The 20,018-nt window shown below is 43.4% G+C and overlaps 1 protein-coding gene across 1 annotated transcript in view; it reads right to left on the bottom strand.

Annotated features, from left to right (window-relative positions):
* Positions 1-19,180, bottom strand: part of chd6 (chromodomain helicase DNA binding protein 6) — a 43,055-nt gene extending 23,875 nt beyond the window's left edge. The window contains exons 1-13 of the mRNA XM_083668316.1: positions 19,080-19,180; positions 17,673-17,722; positions 9,973-10,589; positions 8,894-9,047; positions 8,644-8,793; positions 8,275-8,340; positions 8,112-8,173; positions 7,615-7,732; positions 6,599-6,685; positions 6,305-6,439; positions 6,015-6,136; positions 4,619-4,862; positions 18-194 (exon numbers count right to left, since the gene is read on the bottom strand). Coding sequence (XP_083524442.1) covers positions 18-194; positions 4,619-4,862; positions 6,015-6,136; positions 6,305-6,439; positions 6,599-6,685; positions 7,615-7,732; positions 8,112-8,173; positions 8,275-8,340; positions 8,644-8,793; positions 8,894-9,047; positions 9,973-10,589; positions 17,673-17,699 — 1,959 coding nt within the window. The 5' untranslated portion in view covers positions 17,700-17,722; positions 19,080-19,180. The remainder of the gene's footprint in view (positions 1-17; positions 195-4,618; positions 4,863-6,014; positions 6,137-6,304; positions 6,440-6,598; positions 6,686-7,614; positions 7,733-8,111; positions 8,174-8,274; positions 8,341-8,643; positions 8,794-8,893; positions 9,048-9,972; positions 10,590-17,672; positions 17,723-19,079) is intronic.
* Between the last annotated feature and the right edge of the window lie 838 nt (positions 19,181-20,018).

Below are 20,018 nucleotides of genomic sequence, written 5' to 3'. Positions count from 1 at the left end.
TATAGTCAGTCTCTCACCAGGTTCATCATCTTGAGGCCCTCCAGGAGTTTACAGTTGCGGTTCTTGAGGCGGTGGGCCTCGTCGATGACCACGCAGCGCCAATGGATCTTCTTCAGCTCCGGACAATCCGCCATGATCATCTCAAAGGTAGTGATCACCCCGTGGAACTTGAACATGCCGTGTACAGGATTACCCTGTGGAGAGATAGAGAGAAAGATATGGGGGGGAAAGAATGAAAATCCTGCTTATTACACCTGTATGAATGCTTGGGTGTTAAGTGTGGTAAAGGGCAGAATCAATGTTTCAAATATGCTCAACTGTAAAGACCTTGAGTCAAAACATTTGACCAAGACACAATTGCCTCAGCAAGACACAATTTCATCAAAAGCACTTGTGAGCAGGGGTCGTTAACTGACAATTGTTCGTGAATTACTGCTTTTTAGACAGACAAAAATATTGCAGCAAAATAACTACCGTAATTTCCGGACTATTAAGCGCACCTGAATATAAACCGCACCCACTGAATTTTTAAAAAATAATTATTTTGAACATAAATAAGCCGCACATGTCTATAAGCCGCAGGTGCCTACCGGTACATTGAAACAAATGAACTTTACACAGGCTTTAACGAAACACGGCTTGTAACAAAAATAAATAGGCTTTAACGAAACACGGCTTGTAACAAAAATAAATAGGCTTTAACGAAACACGGCTTGTAACAAAAATAAAAAATTAGCGGTAAACAGTAGCCTACCAAGAAAGTCATTGGTCACTATCTTCCTCCTCCTGTGCACTGAAACCACCATCTCCTTCGGTGTCGGAGTTGAATAGCCTCAGAATTGCTTCATCCGATGAATGACTACCGTAATCAGAATGATGGGAAGCTTGAGCGCGCTCGATTTAATCTAAACAGTTACATTGTTTCACCTTAACCCGTTCGGCAATTTCATTGGTCTAATGAAAGCTTCATGCCGCCAAAAAACTGAGCACCGTCACATGATGTGTTTTTTGCTCAGTTTTTTGGCGGCATGAAGCTTGTGAAAGCGGGAAAAATCCATAAATTAGCCGCGTCATTGTTTAAGCCGCAACGTTCAAAGCGTGGGAAAAAAGTAGCGGCTTATAGTCCGGAAATTACGGTAACTACAATTAAAACATCAGAATCAGAATTTGGCCAAGTATATTTGCACATACAGGAAATTGACTTGGTGAGGTTGGTGCATGGAACAGAAAAAACAATTGCAAATATTGACAAGAAATGTATAAAATAGCAATAACAAATTTACAAAACAGAACAATAAAACAATACATTTTGTAGGCTGTGCGAGGCTAAGTGGCAATGAGGCTAGAGGCTGTGAAATGAGTGTGGGGCATGTACACTATAAATTAGAATCATTTTAAATAATTATAAATTACACCGTCAGTGCACTGTGTGTGTGTGTGTGTGACAGGGTGGGGTGGGGGGCGGAAGTCCCAGAGTCAGTGAGAGGCAGGGAGCTTGTTTGTGAGCCCCACTGCCATGGGGAAGAAACTGTTCAGGTGGCGCAAAATTTTGGTCTTGATTGACTGGAACCTTTTGCCGGATGGAAGTCTATGGAAGAGGTGGTGACCAGGATGGGAAGGATCAGCGATGATCTTTCCTGCTCCCTTACTGGTCCTGGAGTGGAACAGGTCCAGGAGAGATGGCAGGTTGCAGCCGATAACCTTCTCGGCTGACCGAATAGTCCACTGCAGTCTGCCTTTGTCCTTGGCAGTGGAGGCAGCGCTCAAAGGTCTTCATTACCACAGAGGTCAGGGTGACTGGTCTGTAGTCATTAAGGCCTGTGATCCTCCGCTTTTTGGTAACTGGGATAATGGTGGATGTTTTGAAGCAGGCAGGTACCATGCATTCGACCAGTGAGGTGTTAAAGATGTCCGTAAACACTGGAGACAGCTGGTCTGCACAGTGCTTCAGTGTGGAGGGCGAGACAGCGTCTGGTACAGCTGCCTTGCGGTGGTTCTGACTCTTTAACAGTTTGGTGACGTCTCTCTCCTGGATGGAGAGAGGAGTGATGGGGGGGGGGGGGCTGTCTGGATCCATTGTGTAGGGGGGGGGTAGTGTCTCTGTCCAGGCTGGTAAGAAGAGGTGTGATAGTTGTGGAGGGGGGTTGGTTGTGTGGGTCAGAGTCAGGACTGTTCCATTGTCTGTCGAATCTACAGTAGAATTATTCAGATCATTTGCAAGTCTGAGGTCATCCATAGAGTGGGGGGATTTGTCAGTGAAAAACAGCCTACTGTTGTTTTAGTCCTGCCTTGCTGTGTGATCTACTGTAACTGGTGCTATGATGATGATCGACACTTTATGTCCATACCAGAGTAATCTCTGGTCCACATTATCAGGCTGGTATGCCTTCTTCTGGGAAGATGTTGTGGATAGACTATGTAGAATATAACTCATGATAATTAGTTGACGGGTTGGGCAACCATTCAGTTTGCCAAAATCTCTCATCTGGGGAGATTGCCGCGAACCCTGATTGGTAAACATGCTGACGAGTAAACATTTACTTGTTTCAACATTGTTTCAATATTTACTTGTTTCAATCTCGTCCGTGATGTTGACAGATTAAGATTCATGATTTTACCGGAACCCCTGCTTGTGAGATATTAGAAGCAAACAGATGAATGAAACAGATTTCTTCAAAAGTATAGTAGAGGCTCATCGTTCCTATTATGCACTTAAACTGGTTACACTGATTTCCCAACAGGTTGTGGTAACCTATGCACTTAGGTGTAGCATTTTGGTGTAAAAATGTTTGTTTTTGTAGGGTCCCTGATTTGAATAGGAATCAACGGTGGATCAGGTTCACACTACAAACTGAGCTACATTGTCTCATCTACAGTTTTCCCTCTCAGCCATTCAACTTTGTAAATATTCAACAGAATCACCACGGCGTCAAGGTAGCATTCCTGAGCAGTTTTCCTCTCCATTTGCTCAGTTTGTAGTGACAACCAGTGTGTAATTGATTCCTATTCAAATCAGGGACCCTGCAAAGACAAATATTTTAACCCACATAAACTATTATCTTTGCACTCAGATGGACTCAATTCAACTTACTGAGTAACTTGTTGAAGAAATGTTTGCATTTGAGCTCATTTTAGAAGCGTCATAGGAAAGGGGGTCAATACCTATTGGCTCAAGACATTTCAGCTTTTCCTTTTTTAATTACATTTTGTGTAGATCAGTGTCAAAATCAAATCCATTTTAAAGTCACGTTGTGACAACAAATGTGGAAAAAGGCCACGGGGGTGAATACTTAATGAAGGCACTATATATCCCCTGTATCTTTGTTGGTAATGTTTTGAAGTAAGCTATGCAGAGTCATGTAATTAATACTCATAAAACATATTTAGAACTTGTATTATTTAGAAACAAAAGAACACTGTAAATTTGGGAAATGCCATGATACCTACTAAAAACTGTAGAGATGGTCGTAGACTTAAGGAGAAGCACAGCCCCAACTGCCCCCCTCATCATGTGTGGAGTCATTCAGATTCCTGGGGACAATAATTTCCCAGGACCTCAGGTGGGCGGAGAACGTCACCTCTAGCATCAAGAAGGCCCAGCAGAGGATGTTCTTCCTGCGGCAGCTGAAGAAATTCAACATGCTGCAGAAAGTGATGGTTGAGTTCTACACGGCCATCATTGAGTCCATCTTCAGCTCATCATCTGGTTTGCTTCAGCTCACCGTCTGGTTTCCTGCCTCCACTGCCAAGGACAAAGGCAGACTGCAGCGAACCATTCGGTCAGCCGAGAAGGTCATCGGCTGCAACCTGCCGTCTCTCCTGGAACTGTTCCACTCCAGGACCAGTAAGAGAGCAGGAAAGATCATCGCTGATCCTTCCCATCCTGGTCACCACCTCTTCCATAGACTTCCATCCAGCAAAAGGTTCTGGTCCATCAAGACCAAAACCTCGCGCCACCTGAACAGTTTCTTCCCCATGGCAGTGGGGCTCACAAACAAGCTCCCTGCCTCTCACTGACTCTGGGACTTCAACTCCACTCCACTCCCCGCCCCCCCACCCCACCCTGTCTCACACACACACACACAATGCACTGACAGTGTAATTTATATTTATTTAAAATGATTCTAATGTATAGTGTACATGCCCCATACCCATTTCACAGCCTCTATCCTCATGGCCTCCTAGCCTCGCACAGCCTACATAATTTATTGTTTTATTGTTCAATTTTGTAAATTAGTCTTTGCTATTGTTAATATTTAGCAATTTTGTATTTTTTTTGTTAATATTTTGCTTATATATTGTTTTTTCTGTCCCATGCATCAACCTCACCAAGTAAATTTCCTGTATCTGCAAATATACTTGGCCAAATAAAAGAATTTTGATTCTGATGACATTTAGGCCATATCACCCAGTACGGCGGTGTTATAAATAGTTTGGTGAAACAAAGAGACATGTTTTCATCGCTAGATGTGCTTTGCCTTGCAAATCAGCACAACACTGCACATTCACATATCTGGAGTCTTAAGCACTTTTACAGACTATTTTCTGTACGAGAAGAATATCACGATATGCACAAAATATCACAATATTTGATATTGTTGTACACACACACACACACCTGTTGGTCCTTGTGGAGCATCTCGTACTGATGTATCATCTGCCGGCTGATCTGACTGCCGTGGTAGACGATGACGTTGATCTCGGTCCACGTGCGGAACTCTCTCTCCCAGTTGGTGATGGTGGAGAGGGGGGCGATAATAAGGAATGGACCCCTCAGGCCCATGGAGAACATCTCGTACAGGAAGGTGATGGACTGGATGGTCTTCCCCAGACCCATTTCGTCTGCCAGGATGCAGTTTTTCCTGTCATAATAATACAAATGTGAGGCTCATAGGCGCCGGAAGGAGAGGGTCCATCACTTTTAAACTCAAAAGATAAGCCCGCGCACAGACACACAACTCCCTCCTCCTGACCCACAGTCAGCAGGCCAATATGCGCGCTCCCCTCTCTGAGGTTGACAAGTTTGTGCGCATTGAGGCCTATACCTAGCCATCCCCATGTCGACCGCAACTGTGGAGCGTAGCTTTGGCTCTGCTTTGCTAACGTGTGGCACATAGATAAAAAATATAGACATTCTCGCTCACTCCCCTGTGTAACACACATACGTAATATTAATTTATAAACAACATCCTGCATCTATAAACGTCAGGTAGCCTTTTGGATCAGGGAGACTTATCTATGCATCTGGCAGTGGAAGTTTACCAGCACACAATAGTAAATAGGACAGGGCAATATAGGGCTTCAAGAATGAAGATAAGTATAAAAGGAAGAGGAATTTAAACATAGTGCACAACATTAGTACACAAAGTGAGTGTAGGTGTGTAACACCAACATTGTCCCTAACTGGGTGAAGTTTATAGCCTACATCGTTTTGGAAAATTTAAATCGTTTGGTTCCATTTTTTCAAGTATTGTGGCTTGGTAGCAAGTGAACTGCTGCTTGTTGAAAGCTAGGTAGAATTAAACAGAAGGTCACATTTTCAAGATAATTTATTTTTATATCCCAAAAATTATGTCATATTAGGTTTAGCTGAATCAATGCTAGTAGGCTACTGGTTTGCATTAATGATCAATGCGTAAAATGTAAAATGTATTCAATTGAGAAACCTTTTACTTTTTAACACAAAGAAGCAATTATAGAAAACACAATAACTCCTCCTCTGGCCTTCCTCACTTCAACATCGATTCTACATCGAAGCTACTACCACTGTTGGCCTGGTAGACCTTGTTACTTCATCTTTGCTTTTACCGTTTGAACTGTTTAAACTACCATGGCTATAATACTTGTATTATCCTCCTTTGTTTTATCTTGTTGTTTTTATTTTAATAAATGTTTTCCTGTAGAGTGCATTGTATTGCATCGGCGTATGAAATGTGCTACAATAAATCAAGTTTGATTTGATTGTTAATGTCTAGACAGGGGAGAGTAGGGGGTGAAGAGAGGTGGTGGGGTACCTGTGGTACCAGTTGAACAGCAGCCAGTTCATGCCCTCCAACTGGTACTCTCTCAGCTGGTTCCCATTCCGGTAGTCTCTAGACCTGTCCAGCTTCTGCCACTTCTCTGGCAAAGGTCTCTCCTGCAGGGCGCGCACGCACACACACACACACAATCCCGAATTAAAACTCACATACAAACACATCATCGTCATCATAAGCTACTTTTCAAGAGCATACGCAATATATACATAGTTTATTTAATTTTTCATTTAAAGGTTGGAGCATAGGTGCATCTCTCCTCCCCTCACCACGTATCTCAGGTCAGGTATCTTCTTGATGTCCTCAAACTCTTTGATCTTGCCCGGGTCCACATCCTCCTGCAGCTCCCACGTAGCCTCCTCATAGGAAAGGGAGCACCACTTCACGAGGTAATGGGTCACCTCCTACACACATATATATACACACACACACACACACAGTTAGAAGTCTCACGATAAATCCAACTCATGTAACTGGTCTAATACTTGTGATTCATTATGTTTTCACTGAAACAGCTACGGCTAGTGAGACACACACAGTCTTTCCCAGTGTGAGCGACTCACCTCTCCTGTCTCTGTGTCTGTAGTGATTGCCACCTCCAGTACTCGATCCACCTCCACATAGTCATGGTTGAACAGGTCCTCATCAGGCTGCAGGAGACAATGGAGAGATTATTTGACTAAATCAAGGCTTTTTGGATTCCACAGTCCCACAAGAGCCACTGTGCATGGATATTACATATCGTCAGCATCCTGAAAAAAACTTATATCTCTAAAAATTAAACATTTCAAGGATTATTTCCACTCGCCACTTTATTAGGTACACCTGTTCAACTGCTCGGTAACGCAAATATCTAATCAGCCAATCACATGGCAGCAGCTCAATGCATTTAGGCATGTAGACATAGTCAAGACGACCTGCTGAAGTTCAAACCGAGCATCAGAATAGGGAAGAAAGGTGATTTAAGTGACTTTGAACGTTGCATGGTTGTTGGTGCCAGGTGGGCTGGTCTGAGTATTTCAGAAACTGCTGATCTACTGGGATTTTCACGCAAAACCATCTCTAGAGTTTACAGAGAATGGTCCGAAAAAGAGAAAATATCCAGTGAGCGGCAGTTCTCTGGGCGAAAATGCCTTCTTGATGCCAGAGGTCAGAGTAGATTGGCCAGACTGGTTCGAGATGATAGAAAGGCAACAGTAACTCAAATAACCACTCGTTACAACCAAGGTATGCAGAAGACCATCTCTGAACGCACAACACGTCGAACCTTGAAGCAGATGGGCTACAGAAGGTGGTCCAACCCAGTACTAGCAAGGTGTACCTAATAAAGTGGCCGGTAAGTGTATATAAAAAAAAAATGTGTAGAATTGACATCCTTGGCAAGTATTTTGAGGCATTTTTGGGATTTCACAATGTGATCTTTTTCCTTCACAGGACAAAAAAAAAAAAAAAAAGATACTAGGTTTTTCCAGGACACAGACAACATGCAATAAAGACACTGATATCCAGAGGAAGAGAAACGTGAGGTAAGAGGGGGTACGAGGTAAGGTACATGGTAAGGTAAGAAGATAAGCCTGACCTCAGTGAAAATGTGCTTCATCTGGGCCTGCTTGGTCCTGAAGCGCTTGATCTTCTGGTGGATCCGAGGGTCCTTCTCCAGCTCCTCCAACGTGGCCCATTTACAATGTAGGTATGAGCTGAAAACAAGGAATAGGAACGGGTTATTTTTTAACGTGAGAAACGTAGCCCTGCAGCGCTTACTGCCCGCAGCCAGTTGGTTGTGGGGAGTATTCATAAAAGCATCACACAAACTGCATGCGCGACGCTATCCCAGCACTTTTGAAGATATTGAAATGCATCTTTGAATATAGATAGCCACCATGGGAATTGGGTGCCTTTGATAAGGTGTGGCTTTGAACGCTCTTAGAAACCTCAAACGCCACTGCACACTTTATACACAAAGCACCCTGTCACAGAGAATTCACCACAAAAACACTGTGTTTTGAGCTGCAGTGTGTTAGGCTGTCAATGACAGTGGTGGCACATTAGCCTTCCACCTCGCTGAGTCACACTCACAAATTTCGGTACTTGACATAGAACTCTTCAGATTCCTCAGGTGGTTCCTCCTCTGGGGAGGTCTAGGGAGAAGAAAGAGAAGGAAAAATCAAATGAAATATACACACACACAGAGCTATTCCATAGAGACACTGTCATCAGTGTGTGTGTGGGGGCTGCGTACCTCTTTCTTTGCCGTTCGAACTGACAGGATCTTCTCAATGATGTTGGCCTCATCTTCGGGGGGCTCCTGAGAGAGAGAGAGAATTACTCACCCAGGGAGGGAGAGAGTGTTTGGCCTTACTGAGAGGGACGGAAGTAGGGCACAGCTGACAGGATAGGATAGGAGGGGAGGCAGAAGTGGAGACAGGGGGGGAGGGGAGGGAAATTAAGAAGGAGAGGAATAAGGCGATAGAGAAGGAGAGAAAGGGATGGAGAGGAAAACTAAGAGGGACAGGGATAAGGACATGGAGAAGGTGAGAAGGAGGGAGAGGGAGATTGCGAGGGAGGTAAAGATCAGAAGGGAGAGGGAGATTGAGAGGGAGGTAGTTACCTCAGCCTGCCAGGCAAGAGAGGCAGCGTTGAGGGCGGGGATACGTCCGGACCCCAGCACAGCGATGGTCTCTCCGTCGTCATCCACCACCTTGAAATCCAGGTCCTCGTTGTACTTCCTACGCTTGACTTGGCGCCCAGAGCGACGCTTCTATTAGACATACAGCAAGAGAGAGAGAGAGAGAGAGAAAGATGAGAGTGAGGAAGAGATGAGATAGAGACAGAGAGAAAGAAAGAATGAGACCACTCACTGTGCTGTCGAGGGGGTCGACGCTCTCATCTCCCGCCACGGCCAGCGTGGACAGGGAGGCAGAGTCTGCCTCGTCGCTCTCTCCAGCTTCCCGAAGAGCCTCGCTTTTCCTCTTCCCCTTCTTCTTCTTCTCCACGGGGACCGGCCCCTGCTCTCTGCACAACACACAGGGGTGAACCCCACAGGGGTTAAAGGGATAGTGTGCTCTTTTTGAAGTTTTAACTTAATTTTAACCTTACCTTAAATCGGTACTCAACTGACCAAAGAGGGTCTCTCACACACACACGTGTGTTCAGTGCCCCAATCCCCACCACCTCAGAGCTAAGTGGGTTTATCTGCAGAGAATAGACTACAACTGCTGTATATGTAGGTTTGTTTCTTGTGTTATCCGTTTGGAGTGCAGATAAGAGTGCCGAGGTTGACCAGGGGTCCGGGGGTCCCCCTAGTTTCCTTATCTAAACTCTGCACGTGTGGTAGAGCGATTAGGATAACAAACTCCCACAGCTCCCTCAGTACCAAGTCAGAGCAGAAAACTTAAATAATAGCACTGGCCCAAGTGTCCCTCACTCCAAACACAAACTTACAGTCCACAACCTAACAAGGTTCAAGGACTCTACACTGTCGGTAGATTAGAAAACCCTGGGGGAAATCCTAAACTTCCTTCATCTGAGTGGGAAAAAGTGGAGAGTTCTATCAGTGGATACCAACTGATGTGTGACATTATGTGTGACATAAAGCCCAATGTTATTTTGACCCTCTAAGTGAACAAAGTCTCTAACATAAAACTCCAATATTAAAGGGATTCTAAAATCAAATTTACCACATACCTTCACCCCCATTCGATATACCAAGACACTTTTTAAGTCCTTATCTAGGTTATTGAGCAACTTGCAGCAGACACATTTTCCAATATAATGGAAGAGGACAGGGTCAAACTGAACACTAAAGTAACAGAGACATACCCTAGTTAATAACTATGTAATTACACCGTTGTACCATGCAGTTTTAGTAAATACTAGGTAATTAGGGGTCTGTAAAATAAAGCCTCTTAAAAAGCAGCAGTGTCAACCAGCCCCTCACCTGGGTTTGCGGCCTCTCTGTCTCGGGGGAGAGGGGAAGGTCGTGCAGTCTGCTGCGGCTGGGGTAGGAACGGGGACAGGGACAGGGACAGGGACAGGGGCAGGGGGCAGGACCTTGACCTTGGGTTTCCTCCCTCTCTTCACCTCTCTGGGAGGTGCCTTCACCTCCTTCTTCTCCCTGGGCTCCTTCAGCTCCTTGGTCTTCTTGGGCTCCTTGGGCATCTTGGACTTCCTCGGCAACATCTCCTTCCCTTCCCTCGGCTCCTTCTTTTTCTTTGGTTTGGTGTCCCTTTCCCCCCCTTGCTGCCTGGCGCTGTGCTCCCTCTTGTCTTTTTTCTTTCGTTTCTTCTTCACCCGCGGCCCGCCACCCCCTCCATCATCCTCCTCGCTGAGGGGGGAGGAGGGGGGGCAAGGGTTGAGGCTGCCCGCGCTGGCTCCCGCCTCACCCATCCTGGGAGGTCTGGCGTGGGCCACGCAGTGATTGGTCTGCCCGCCCAGGACCCGGATCTGGTCCTTGGAGCCCAGGGCCCCTCTGGGTAACGTAGTTTGTGCATTTTGGTCAGTGGCAGTAGAGGCTGCTGTAGCTGGAGTGTGCTTTAGTAGGTGGCTGGTGGACATCTGGAACAGAAGCAGGGCAGTGGGTTATTAACCAAGGAGGGCCCGTTTTAACAGTACACTAATACTGGTGGCTCAATGGAGGATAAAGGAATAAAATAAAAAGCAGGTCATGTCTTCGGATATCATACATTTAGGCTGACATGATGTCTTTGGTCAAGGCCTATTTGTGTACTCCAAATGAAGGGGACAGAAGAGGTCTTACTACAGTACTGCAAATGGTAACAATGATCCTACTGTATTACAACACAAGGCAATGGCTTCAAAATATATAGAAATGTACACCAATGCAGTTTCAACCAAGTGTTTTATCGCTTTCTTTGAGTGGAACCATTCAACCCTCCAAACACAAAATCCTGGAGAACCTAAAACACGTGTGGTGACATCAATGTTTCCGTCTCCAATTAGAGGTTCAAGCCCAAACCCTGGAATGGAAACACTCAGAGGTATTTTACTGCCATTCTCCGAATTCTTGTATGGTTCACGCATGTCTTCATTCCTTGACATTTCATCTTTCTCACTCCTTCCTCAAATTCTTGGCTCGGTTGTCATAATGCAGTTAATTATACAGAGACCAAATCTATAATGGCCACTCTTCCCATGAGGCATTATGACTAGAGCCCGACAGACATATCGGAGCACCGATATTTTTGGCCAATATTGGCCTTTTACAGAAGTCTGTATTGGCACATATCTCTCTGATAATGCACTGATGTGCGTAAGCTTGACATTCTTTTTCATTCTCAAATTTTTGAAAATCTGAGCAAATAAAGAGCAAATTATAGGGTTTTTATGAATGAATAAACCTGTTTATTAGCGTTTGCTGTTGCTGGAGTTCCTATTGAAGTGGCTGAATTTAGCACAATAACATTCAAAGCTTTTTGGAGTTAATTAGCACAGTCGCTGGAATAAACTATTACTGGAAATTAACTCTTATGTTTCAATACTTTTCAGTGCATTTTTGAGTATAACAAATAATTCAGTGGATGATCAAACTGTCACAAGTTAGATTGAACAGCAAATCACTGATATCAATAAGCAGTGCACTGAACAACTGTGCACATAAAATAATAAATGTTGCTCTATTTATCAATGGAGGTCTTTTCAAGTCATTATTGAGATATGGACTTTTGCCGAATCGGCATTAAGAGCATATTTTTGCCATTGTTTACTGAAAACTGTGCTAAAAAAATAAATAATCAGCAGTTATTGGTGAATGTTGGCCCCAATAAATCGCCATCGGATCTAAAAATCCAGCATGGGTCGGGCTCTAATTATGACGAGACCTTGTGACCAATCGAAATGGCATGTTGGTGTGCTGACAAGAGGTAACTTGGGTAGAGGATGTCATTCTGTATCTACAGACTTGAAGAAAAACATGGAAAGACTTTGTCCATCATTGAAGAGATGAAAATTAAAATATTAATCATATCCCAGGCTAACCCACTCTCAACAAACCCTATCTAACAAAGCTGCTAATGTCTCAGCAGTATTCTGGCATGACCCGGGTATGAAATCGGGCCTTACCCAACCCTCTGATGGCGTATGAAGACTAGAGTTTTAATTTTCAGCCTGATCCCGACGAGCAATTGATTCCGGCCAGGCCACGACAGAGCTGTGTTCCCACGACAGAGCTGTGTTTACTATGAATATTATGTTTTTTTTAAAATATATATACATACATACACACACACATATATATATATATATATATATATATATATATATATATATATATATATATATATATATATATATATATATATATATATATATATATATATATATATATATATAAAATCTTGTGTGGTTGTGCGTCTCCATCATATTATTATCTGAAGAAATCTTGCAAATAATTGAGTGATTTTTTTTGTTGTTGAGCTTTTTTGTGTTTTCTCGCTGTTTCTGTCAGACCTAATTACTGAACTGGTGTTTAAAGGCTGCGTAACATCCCAATTTGCTAATGTTTCTCTGCTTTGTCATGCTCGCTTTGCCTGCACCTGACCCAAGAGTATCAGATCAATTGGAAGCATAACAAAACTCTGCTGCGTGAAGCCTTCTCTTATGGAGCGCTATTGGCATCAACACAAACACACAAAACAAGCAACAACCCATTTCTGGAAATATATAAGCTATTCTATAAAGGCAGTCGGGTAGGGTTTGAATTTTCAGGCCTGTTTAAAACTAATGACGACAACTCATAGTAGTACAATTAAAGAGAATCTGCTATGTGGGAAAGGCAGAGATTACACTCTCTAATGTCTCACCATTCAAAGAAACAACAACCTCAAATGATATTTACAAATAAAGCAGCGAAGGTGCCAAAACTAACTTGGTAAGACAAGCAGACATAGTCATGGGCTCTTATGTAGCCTGATCCTCTGTCTGACTGGATTATAGAAAAGAATGGAATCAAGGACTTTGATGATCCGATCACTGGAGACAACTGGTGCAGTACAGCCACGGTCTGTTATGACGGGGCTGTTGCTGACCCGTCCCTCAGATAGTTAGACACAGATTGAGTCAGTTCTGATGCGATGGCTTTTATATTTGCAGTTGTCCAAGGAGGACGGACAGACAAAAGCTTGCTGGTCCTTGGAAGTAATAGACCACAGCTTGCAGGTTCTGGGGGCAAAAAGGGTGGAGAAATAGTTTTTGGCAGATACATTGACCTACACATGTATAAGTGTACATGTACAAACATCTGTACACAAGCACTAAATCAATGTTAATATATCCATTATTGAAGGTCATACATGGAGGACAAGGATGTCCATCAGCGGGGGTGTTGGTGTGTGACCTAGTTTAACTGAAGCGGTCACTGAAAGCAAAAGCTTGTGTTTCACATTATGAGAATAATGAGCACATCATCATGCAACTACATTCAGGACTCATATCGAGACATGGGCTCAAAAGGCTACTGATAGCCACAAAGCACTGATATGCATCAACCCACAAACAAATCTAGTTTTATGGAAAAGTCCTTGAGCTTTAATATGCTGAGGCTTTGATTGTATTCATACATGTTCACAGTGAATCAGTGATTTGTGTGGAATGCATTTAAATACAGTACGATTCATATGAAGGCTAATATTGGCACGGGGCTCATTCTGAGCAACATGTTATTTATAAACCAGGGCAGAGCACATGTGGAGGGGGGTATATGGGACGACTCATGCGTGCTATTGAGGCTAGCGCAGGGCTAATGCGCAGGGCTACGCTAATCTGCAGCCTGCCTCGTGCAGGTATGAGGATAATGTCAATGAATCACAGACTCCAGCGCCGGTTAGAATCAGGGCCGTCGCCACGGAAACAGGCTCTGTACCAAGCTGCGGGAAGCGGCAACGTAAACACGCAGTCTCCATGGTAACCCTTTCGTTGCCAGCTCACCGGACTATTTGACATTTTCCTCCATTTTGCACTTGATCAGACAGGCGCTATGTTACCTGATACCCCCTGTGTCAGTCAACAGCTGTTTAGCCAAAACTTCACACTGGGTTGATGAAGAGAGGGTTATGTCTACTTGTCATTCTATAGGAAACAGCCTTGTGTTTCAGTTATTAGCTAACTCCACACACACCTTGAATGAGTCTCTTAATGAGATTTGTGACATTGAACACACACACAGTGTTCATATTCACAAATAACAGTAACATGTCATATACACACACACACACACAGTACTGCTTCAGGTCTGCTAACCTCCAAACACAATAAAAGTTTACCACTTCAGCTCATGGGCAATGGACAAACCTGTAGAACACAAGCAGCTGAAAGGACAAAATAAAACAAAAACAGTATATCCCTCGTCCTCACCTTGCTCCATAACCTCCTTCTTTCACTATCCCTGGGAAGTCCTATAGATGTGAATACACTGGGCACTGATGAAGTCCACAGAACTGTACAGCCCTTATCCAGGATCCTGCCTCCAGAACCACAGAACTGCTACCGACACATTACACTGACGCTTCATGGCTCTACCTATCCCATGCGCGCTTACATGACTGAAGAAACACACAAGCGCGTGCACAAACACACACACAAACAAACACACTGCCTCCAGTGACCTGCTGCAGTGTGCACGCCAGTCAGCTTGTCGACCACACAGAAGCTGCCTGCAATCAAATTTCCCATGAATCAATAAACCCTCTGACTGCCGAACGAATGCCACAGCTGCAATCAGGTCAATGCTGCTTTCCCTTTCCCCAAAACACCAGCAGCTCTCCAGCAGGGCTAGGCTAGGCTAAGCTAGAGCCAAATGCTGGATTCCATTCCCCTAAACAATAACAGCTCTCCAGAAGCTAGGCTAGGCTAGGCTAGGCTATGCTAGGCTAGAGCCAAGGACTGGGTTTCATTCCACAAAACCCCAGCGGCTCTCCAGTCGGCTCGGCTAGGCTAGAGCCAGGGGCTGTTTCATTCAAACCCAGCTGACTAAGGAAGCATGGGACAGGGAAGGGGTATGGGTAGGGGAAATCCACTGTGAGGAGTGGCAGGAGGAATGCTAGCTCGCAGTGGAGCTTTACTCGTTTCTTCCTCATTGAAGGGGAGGGGGTAGAGTGGTAGGCATGGGTTGAAGCAGCTTCACTGAGCTTAAGAGAGAAGACAGCTGAAGTGAGAAACTCTTACAGATGGAGAGGGGATGGCCACGTGAAACACACAGTAGAAACTGCTACTGCTGCTCCATTCACACTAACATAACCTGCTTCCTCGGGTCATTAAAGTACGCTCTCATTTTGTCTCAGTCACATGTTCCTGGCAATGTTATGAAAAGTACTTGTACCGGATGAAGGAAGAGTACTTAGTGGGTTAGCTTGAAACTGACATTAAAAAAGGTGTGTATACAAATACAACGCTGACATTAAGATTTGCGATTTCACCATATGAACAATGCGTATGTACGACAATATTGAATCTTGCCAAAATGCCATATTTCAATGTAAACAAAAGGGGTTTTCAAGTCACTCATTATAAATACTAACAGGAGTGGTCATGGGTGTGAGGGAAGAATTTGATCGAAGTGATGGTTTTCCTTTCCTAGTGTTTAGCCTCAACAATAAAAACAATCTACGTTTAATTGACATGTAGCCTAAATTGAATGAGGACACATTATTTCAGCAAGGTGAGTGTTGTTAGGCTTGGCCTGTACCTTGGTTAGCCTACTGTGCTGTTCTCCTGAAGTTGTGGGTTCCTGTTTTTATTGTACAAATACTGCAGTTCCTGCATTAATAGGCCTTTGTTCCTGTATTTGCATGTCATGACATCAATCTGGAGGAGTTAATGGATTTATTCCATCAAGTAGGGTACCCCTATTCTACTCTCCCATTTACAATCCCTATCCCATTTAATGGTGCCATATGTTGGAGACTACTTGGATAAATCCAAAACAGTGGGTTGTGTAATGTTTGCCACTATTCAATCATGGTTTGAAAAGCAAAATAATACAGGGTTGGCCCTTTTCCTGTGTTTACCTCATTGTGCAAGAGATGTTCAGCCAATTGGGGGAAAATAGAAGTCATAAAACGTGCTTCAACATAAAAAAACAACACATTTCCTGCATCCCAATTCTGCACTCTCCCTGAAATGTACACTTGTCCACTACCCCACATGGAGGATGACATACAGATTGAAGACAAAGACACATATACGGTATAGCCTTACAGAATGGCCACCTTAACTGAGATAGCACTCCATGTCATGCATAATACTCTAATCACATTACAGAGCTGAGCTGTAAAAAATAAATAAATAAATAATAAATTAAAAAAGGAATTATTCCTTCTTCTAGCATTGTGACTGCCAATAGCCCCTGGTCCTAGCATAGATTACTTTTTTCTTATGATGACTGATGGATAGATTATTCACTCACTTAGACAAATGTACTTGTTGTAAGTCGCTTTGGATAAAGGCGTCTACTAAATGCCATAAATGTGAAATGTAAATGTCTGTACTGTGCCAAGTGAAAAGAAAATATCTGATTCAGCACAGTACAGTACAGTTTGGGTCAACCCTGTATTGTGTAAAGCCCCTTTCCCCCCTTGGCCTTGATACTTACGACCCTGGGCTGCAGTACACCCTCCACCCTGGGTTACAATAGACTAGGCTAGTCCACAACCATCTCTGTCACAGCTGTAACCATTCCCTGCTTCCTGTCTACCATCTACAGATAAGGAGGCCAAATGAAATTGTTCTGGATGCCCAAACAAAACAAGATCAATTAACCTAACAATGGTGTGGTTCTAACCCGGGTCTCCCACATGGTACACCCAAGCATCTACCATGAGGCCAAAAGGAGTTCCTCAAGGTCCAAGGGTGACTTGAGTTTCTGGAAGGGCTACTTCATCACAAGAGTGTGATTCCAAATCCCCTCCACTACCATGGCATAGCAATAGAGTAGCAGTGGAGTAAAGCCAGACATGGCCTTGCCCAGATCTCTTTGCCCACCTGTAGACACAGGCCCTTGTCTAATCACCCTAAAGTCAAACCTATGGAACAGCAATGTGGTTGCGGTTGTTCTCCAAGGCTCGACCATGACATCATTGGATTCCGGGGTGACCTGGAGCTTGAAACTATGACATGACATATTCACGACAATACCACTGATTAAACATCAAACCATCACTTTTAAGGGCTTCAAGTCCTGTCCAAAAAAAGGTCCTCTAGAAATAGTATTAAGCCTGTTGTTGACTGCCTTCATTCTCAAGCAGGGACCAATCAGTGAGAGAAGGAAAAATGTACTGTAGTCTGGCCTGCTGTGCTAATATTGTACAGATACCATGTGTAATGCTGCGTCATCACACTCATAGCTCTGACTCATCATTCGATTCCATTTGTTATGCTGCTTCTGCTCATGAATATTGAAGCAAACAATACACTACAAAAACTAAAAGATAGTCTGTATTGGGTGGCAGAACTATTCTTTGTTAAATGTAGTCATTATATGTCAAGGTTTCTGTAGATGTAGCCCATTTGATAACAACTAATTCTGTGTCTGTGTTCCCTCCTGCGCGCACAAAAGTCAGCACAAGAGAAGGAAGATAGTGGGCAAGGAATTAGTACAGTGTGAAAGATAAAATATTAGACACAAACCTGTTTGTCCTTCTTGTGTATCTTCATATTTTTTTATTTTTTCACTGCATCTGTGAGACAGAAATACATTTATTTGATTAGGGGGAAAACCACTTTGTTGGCCCTCACACCATCCTTAATAGAACCTTGTAAAATCATCAAGTCATTAAGAGTGGCACTGCAAAGTTAGTCAACTTGTTTTTCATACATGCATACATACAATTTTTTTTAATTCAAAACAATCTGGTTCATATCTTTTAATAATCATCTCAAACCACAGCAAAATAGGGGATGCTTAGTTGTCACAGTTCTTGATCTCTAGAGGTCTGTCACACTCCAGGCCTCTATTAAAAGACAGCCCTCTCCAAAGGACACCATATGTGACACTTTGTCATGAGTTTCATGTGTAACTACAAATAGTATGAAAGTGACCAGACTTTGACAAACCTGAAGTTTGCATTGTCCATGTACACAACTTGAAATTTACGTTATATGGTTACGTCTACGCCTACTGACAAAACAACAACTCCAAATAAATAAATTTAAAAAAGCGAATTTTAACTAAATAAAATTACCTTTTAGATGAAAATACCTATTCTCTAATGAGCAAAAAAAAATAAAAAAGTATTGACAATTTGTTTGTTGACAGTTTAGAGCGGAGGCTGGAGTGATGTAGTACAGGTGGTCTATGGGCTGGTTTACCTGTGTCACTGGCTCTTTGTGTGGCTCTGGTCAGAGGCGCAATGTTGCACCTGGCCGGTCGTAGGTGTGCTGCAAAGGGCTACACCAAAATCTATACGAATAATTAACCTACCTAGCAAGCTACCTGCGGGAGCACATACCATTGTAAGAACCTATGCAATCCTAAGAACAAAACCGTATTGCTACAAGTTGACTTGTTCATTCAACTTCAAATATGTTTAAGATCGCTTTGTTCATCAAAACATCTCACTAAAATAACACAAACAACGGCAACACCGTGTCCTATTTATACTAGCAATCTATCGAGCTAGCCAGCTTGCTAACTCTAATGTCACTGCAACGATGTTATATATTCCAGTCCTTACACGTGTTAACACCCCCTTATAACTCCTCGCAGGGACATCGCCGCTACCCCTCTGAATAAGACCTCACCTACCTGGACAACACACCGGTCAGGGCATCAGTTGCCGAACACTGAGCTTTACCCCCGCATTTATTTCCAAGGACACAAAAACGCCATGACAGTTTAGAAAAATGCATAAAAAATTAGAGGGGGTGGGTGACGGAAAAAAACTCGTGCAATTTCTTAATCCTCATAAAGCACAAGAGCCGAGGAGTTCATTCAGGAGGGATGCACGAGTTCGAGACTATCCAAGCACCGCACAGACACGCAGGACCCAGCAATACAACACAGAATAAAAAATAAAAGTTAAAAGACCTACTTACCTAAAATGGCTACTGCAGCAGCCAAAATACAAACAGCTATTATTTGGTGAAGTTTAGCACTGGCCGCCTGCTACAACAGCCTAACCTTAATTGGACCCGTAACATTCTATTTTTCATTGGCTGCACCATAGCGCAGCTGGGTCGATGGATATTTCCATTGGTCCTCCAGCTGTCAAACAAGGAGTGCCGTTCTACGTTTGTCTGAGAGCTACATATTGCAAGCACCATTGTGCACTTTTAGTTATTTGCATTGATGTGAACCGTATTACGATTGGCCGTATGTAACTACTTTCCTTACCGTAAATCATTCAAAAAAACAGATTTTTCGGCCGTAAGAGTCCATCGGTTTCGCTTTGTGGTCGTGTCGTTTTTCCCGAATACGTTTTTATTGCTGATCTCAATGCTACGGCTCTCCGGTGGTTTTATATTTCTTCTTCCCTGCATCCACCAATCATGGTGCTTTTTACTCCATCATTACAGCGTTGAAGGGGAAAAAATGTAACATTCCACGTCTTTGCTCATGTTTCGTTTCCCGGATGTTACATTTCCTGGATAAAAACATGTTGCCATTGTGCAGAATTTGATCAGTGAATTGTGTTTTGTGGGACTCCTCTGATGTGATGTGAAGTGTGCAGACGGTACAGAATGTGTTCTCCTTGTATGGGCCTTTGTTCTACTTTTTTCCTCCATCCACAAGTTAAACAACGGTGTATCAAGTATAGCCTAAGGAGAAGGGTGGATTTTTGGGGATATTTTAGTAAAGTCTGTATGAAACCCTATAATCATGATGTATGTGGAAGTCTAGGTGTTTTATTACCTGAGGCATTCTGCTCTTGGTGGAATGACAGTGCCCAATGTGTCAGCCACTGCCCTTGTTGGGCTGTTGACACTACCCTTGCGGAACTATAGCCCATGTGCAATTACTGTCAGTTTGTAGGA

Source organism: Argentina silus (assembly GCF_951799395.1).
Source record: "Argentina silus genome assembly, chromosome: 4".
NCBI classification, from domain to species: domain Eukaryota; kingdom Metazoa; phylum Chordata; class Actinopteri; order Argentiniformes; family Argentinidae; genus Argentina; species Argentina silus.
The sequence above is the reverse complement of the archived record's forward strand: the minus strand, read 5'-3'. Positions and strand labels throughout refer to the sequence as shown.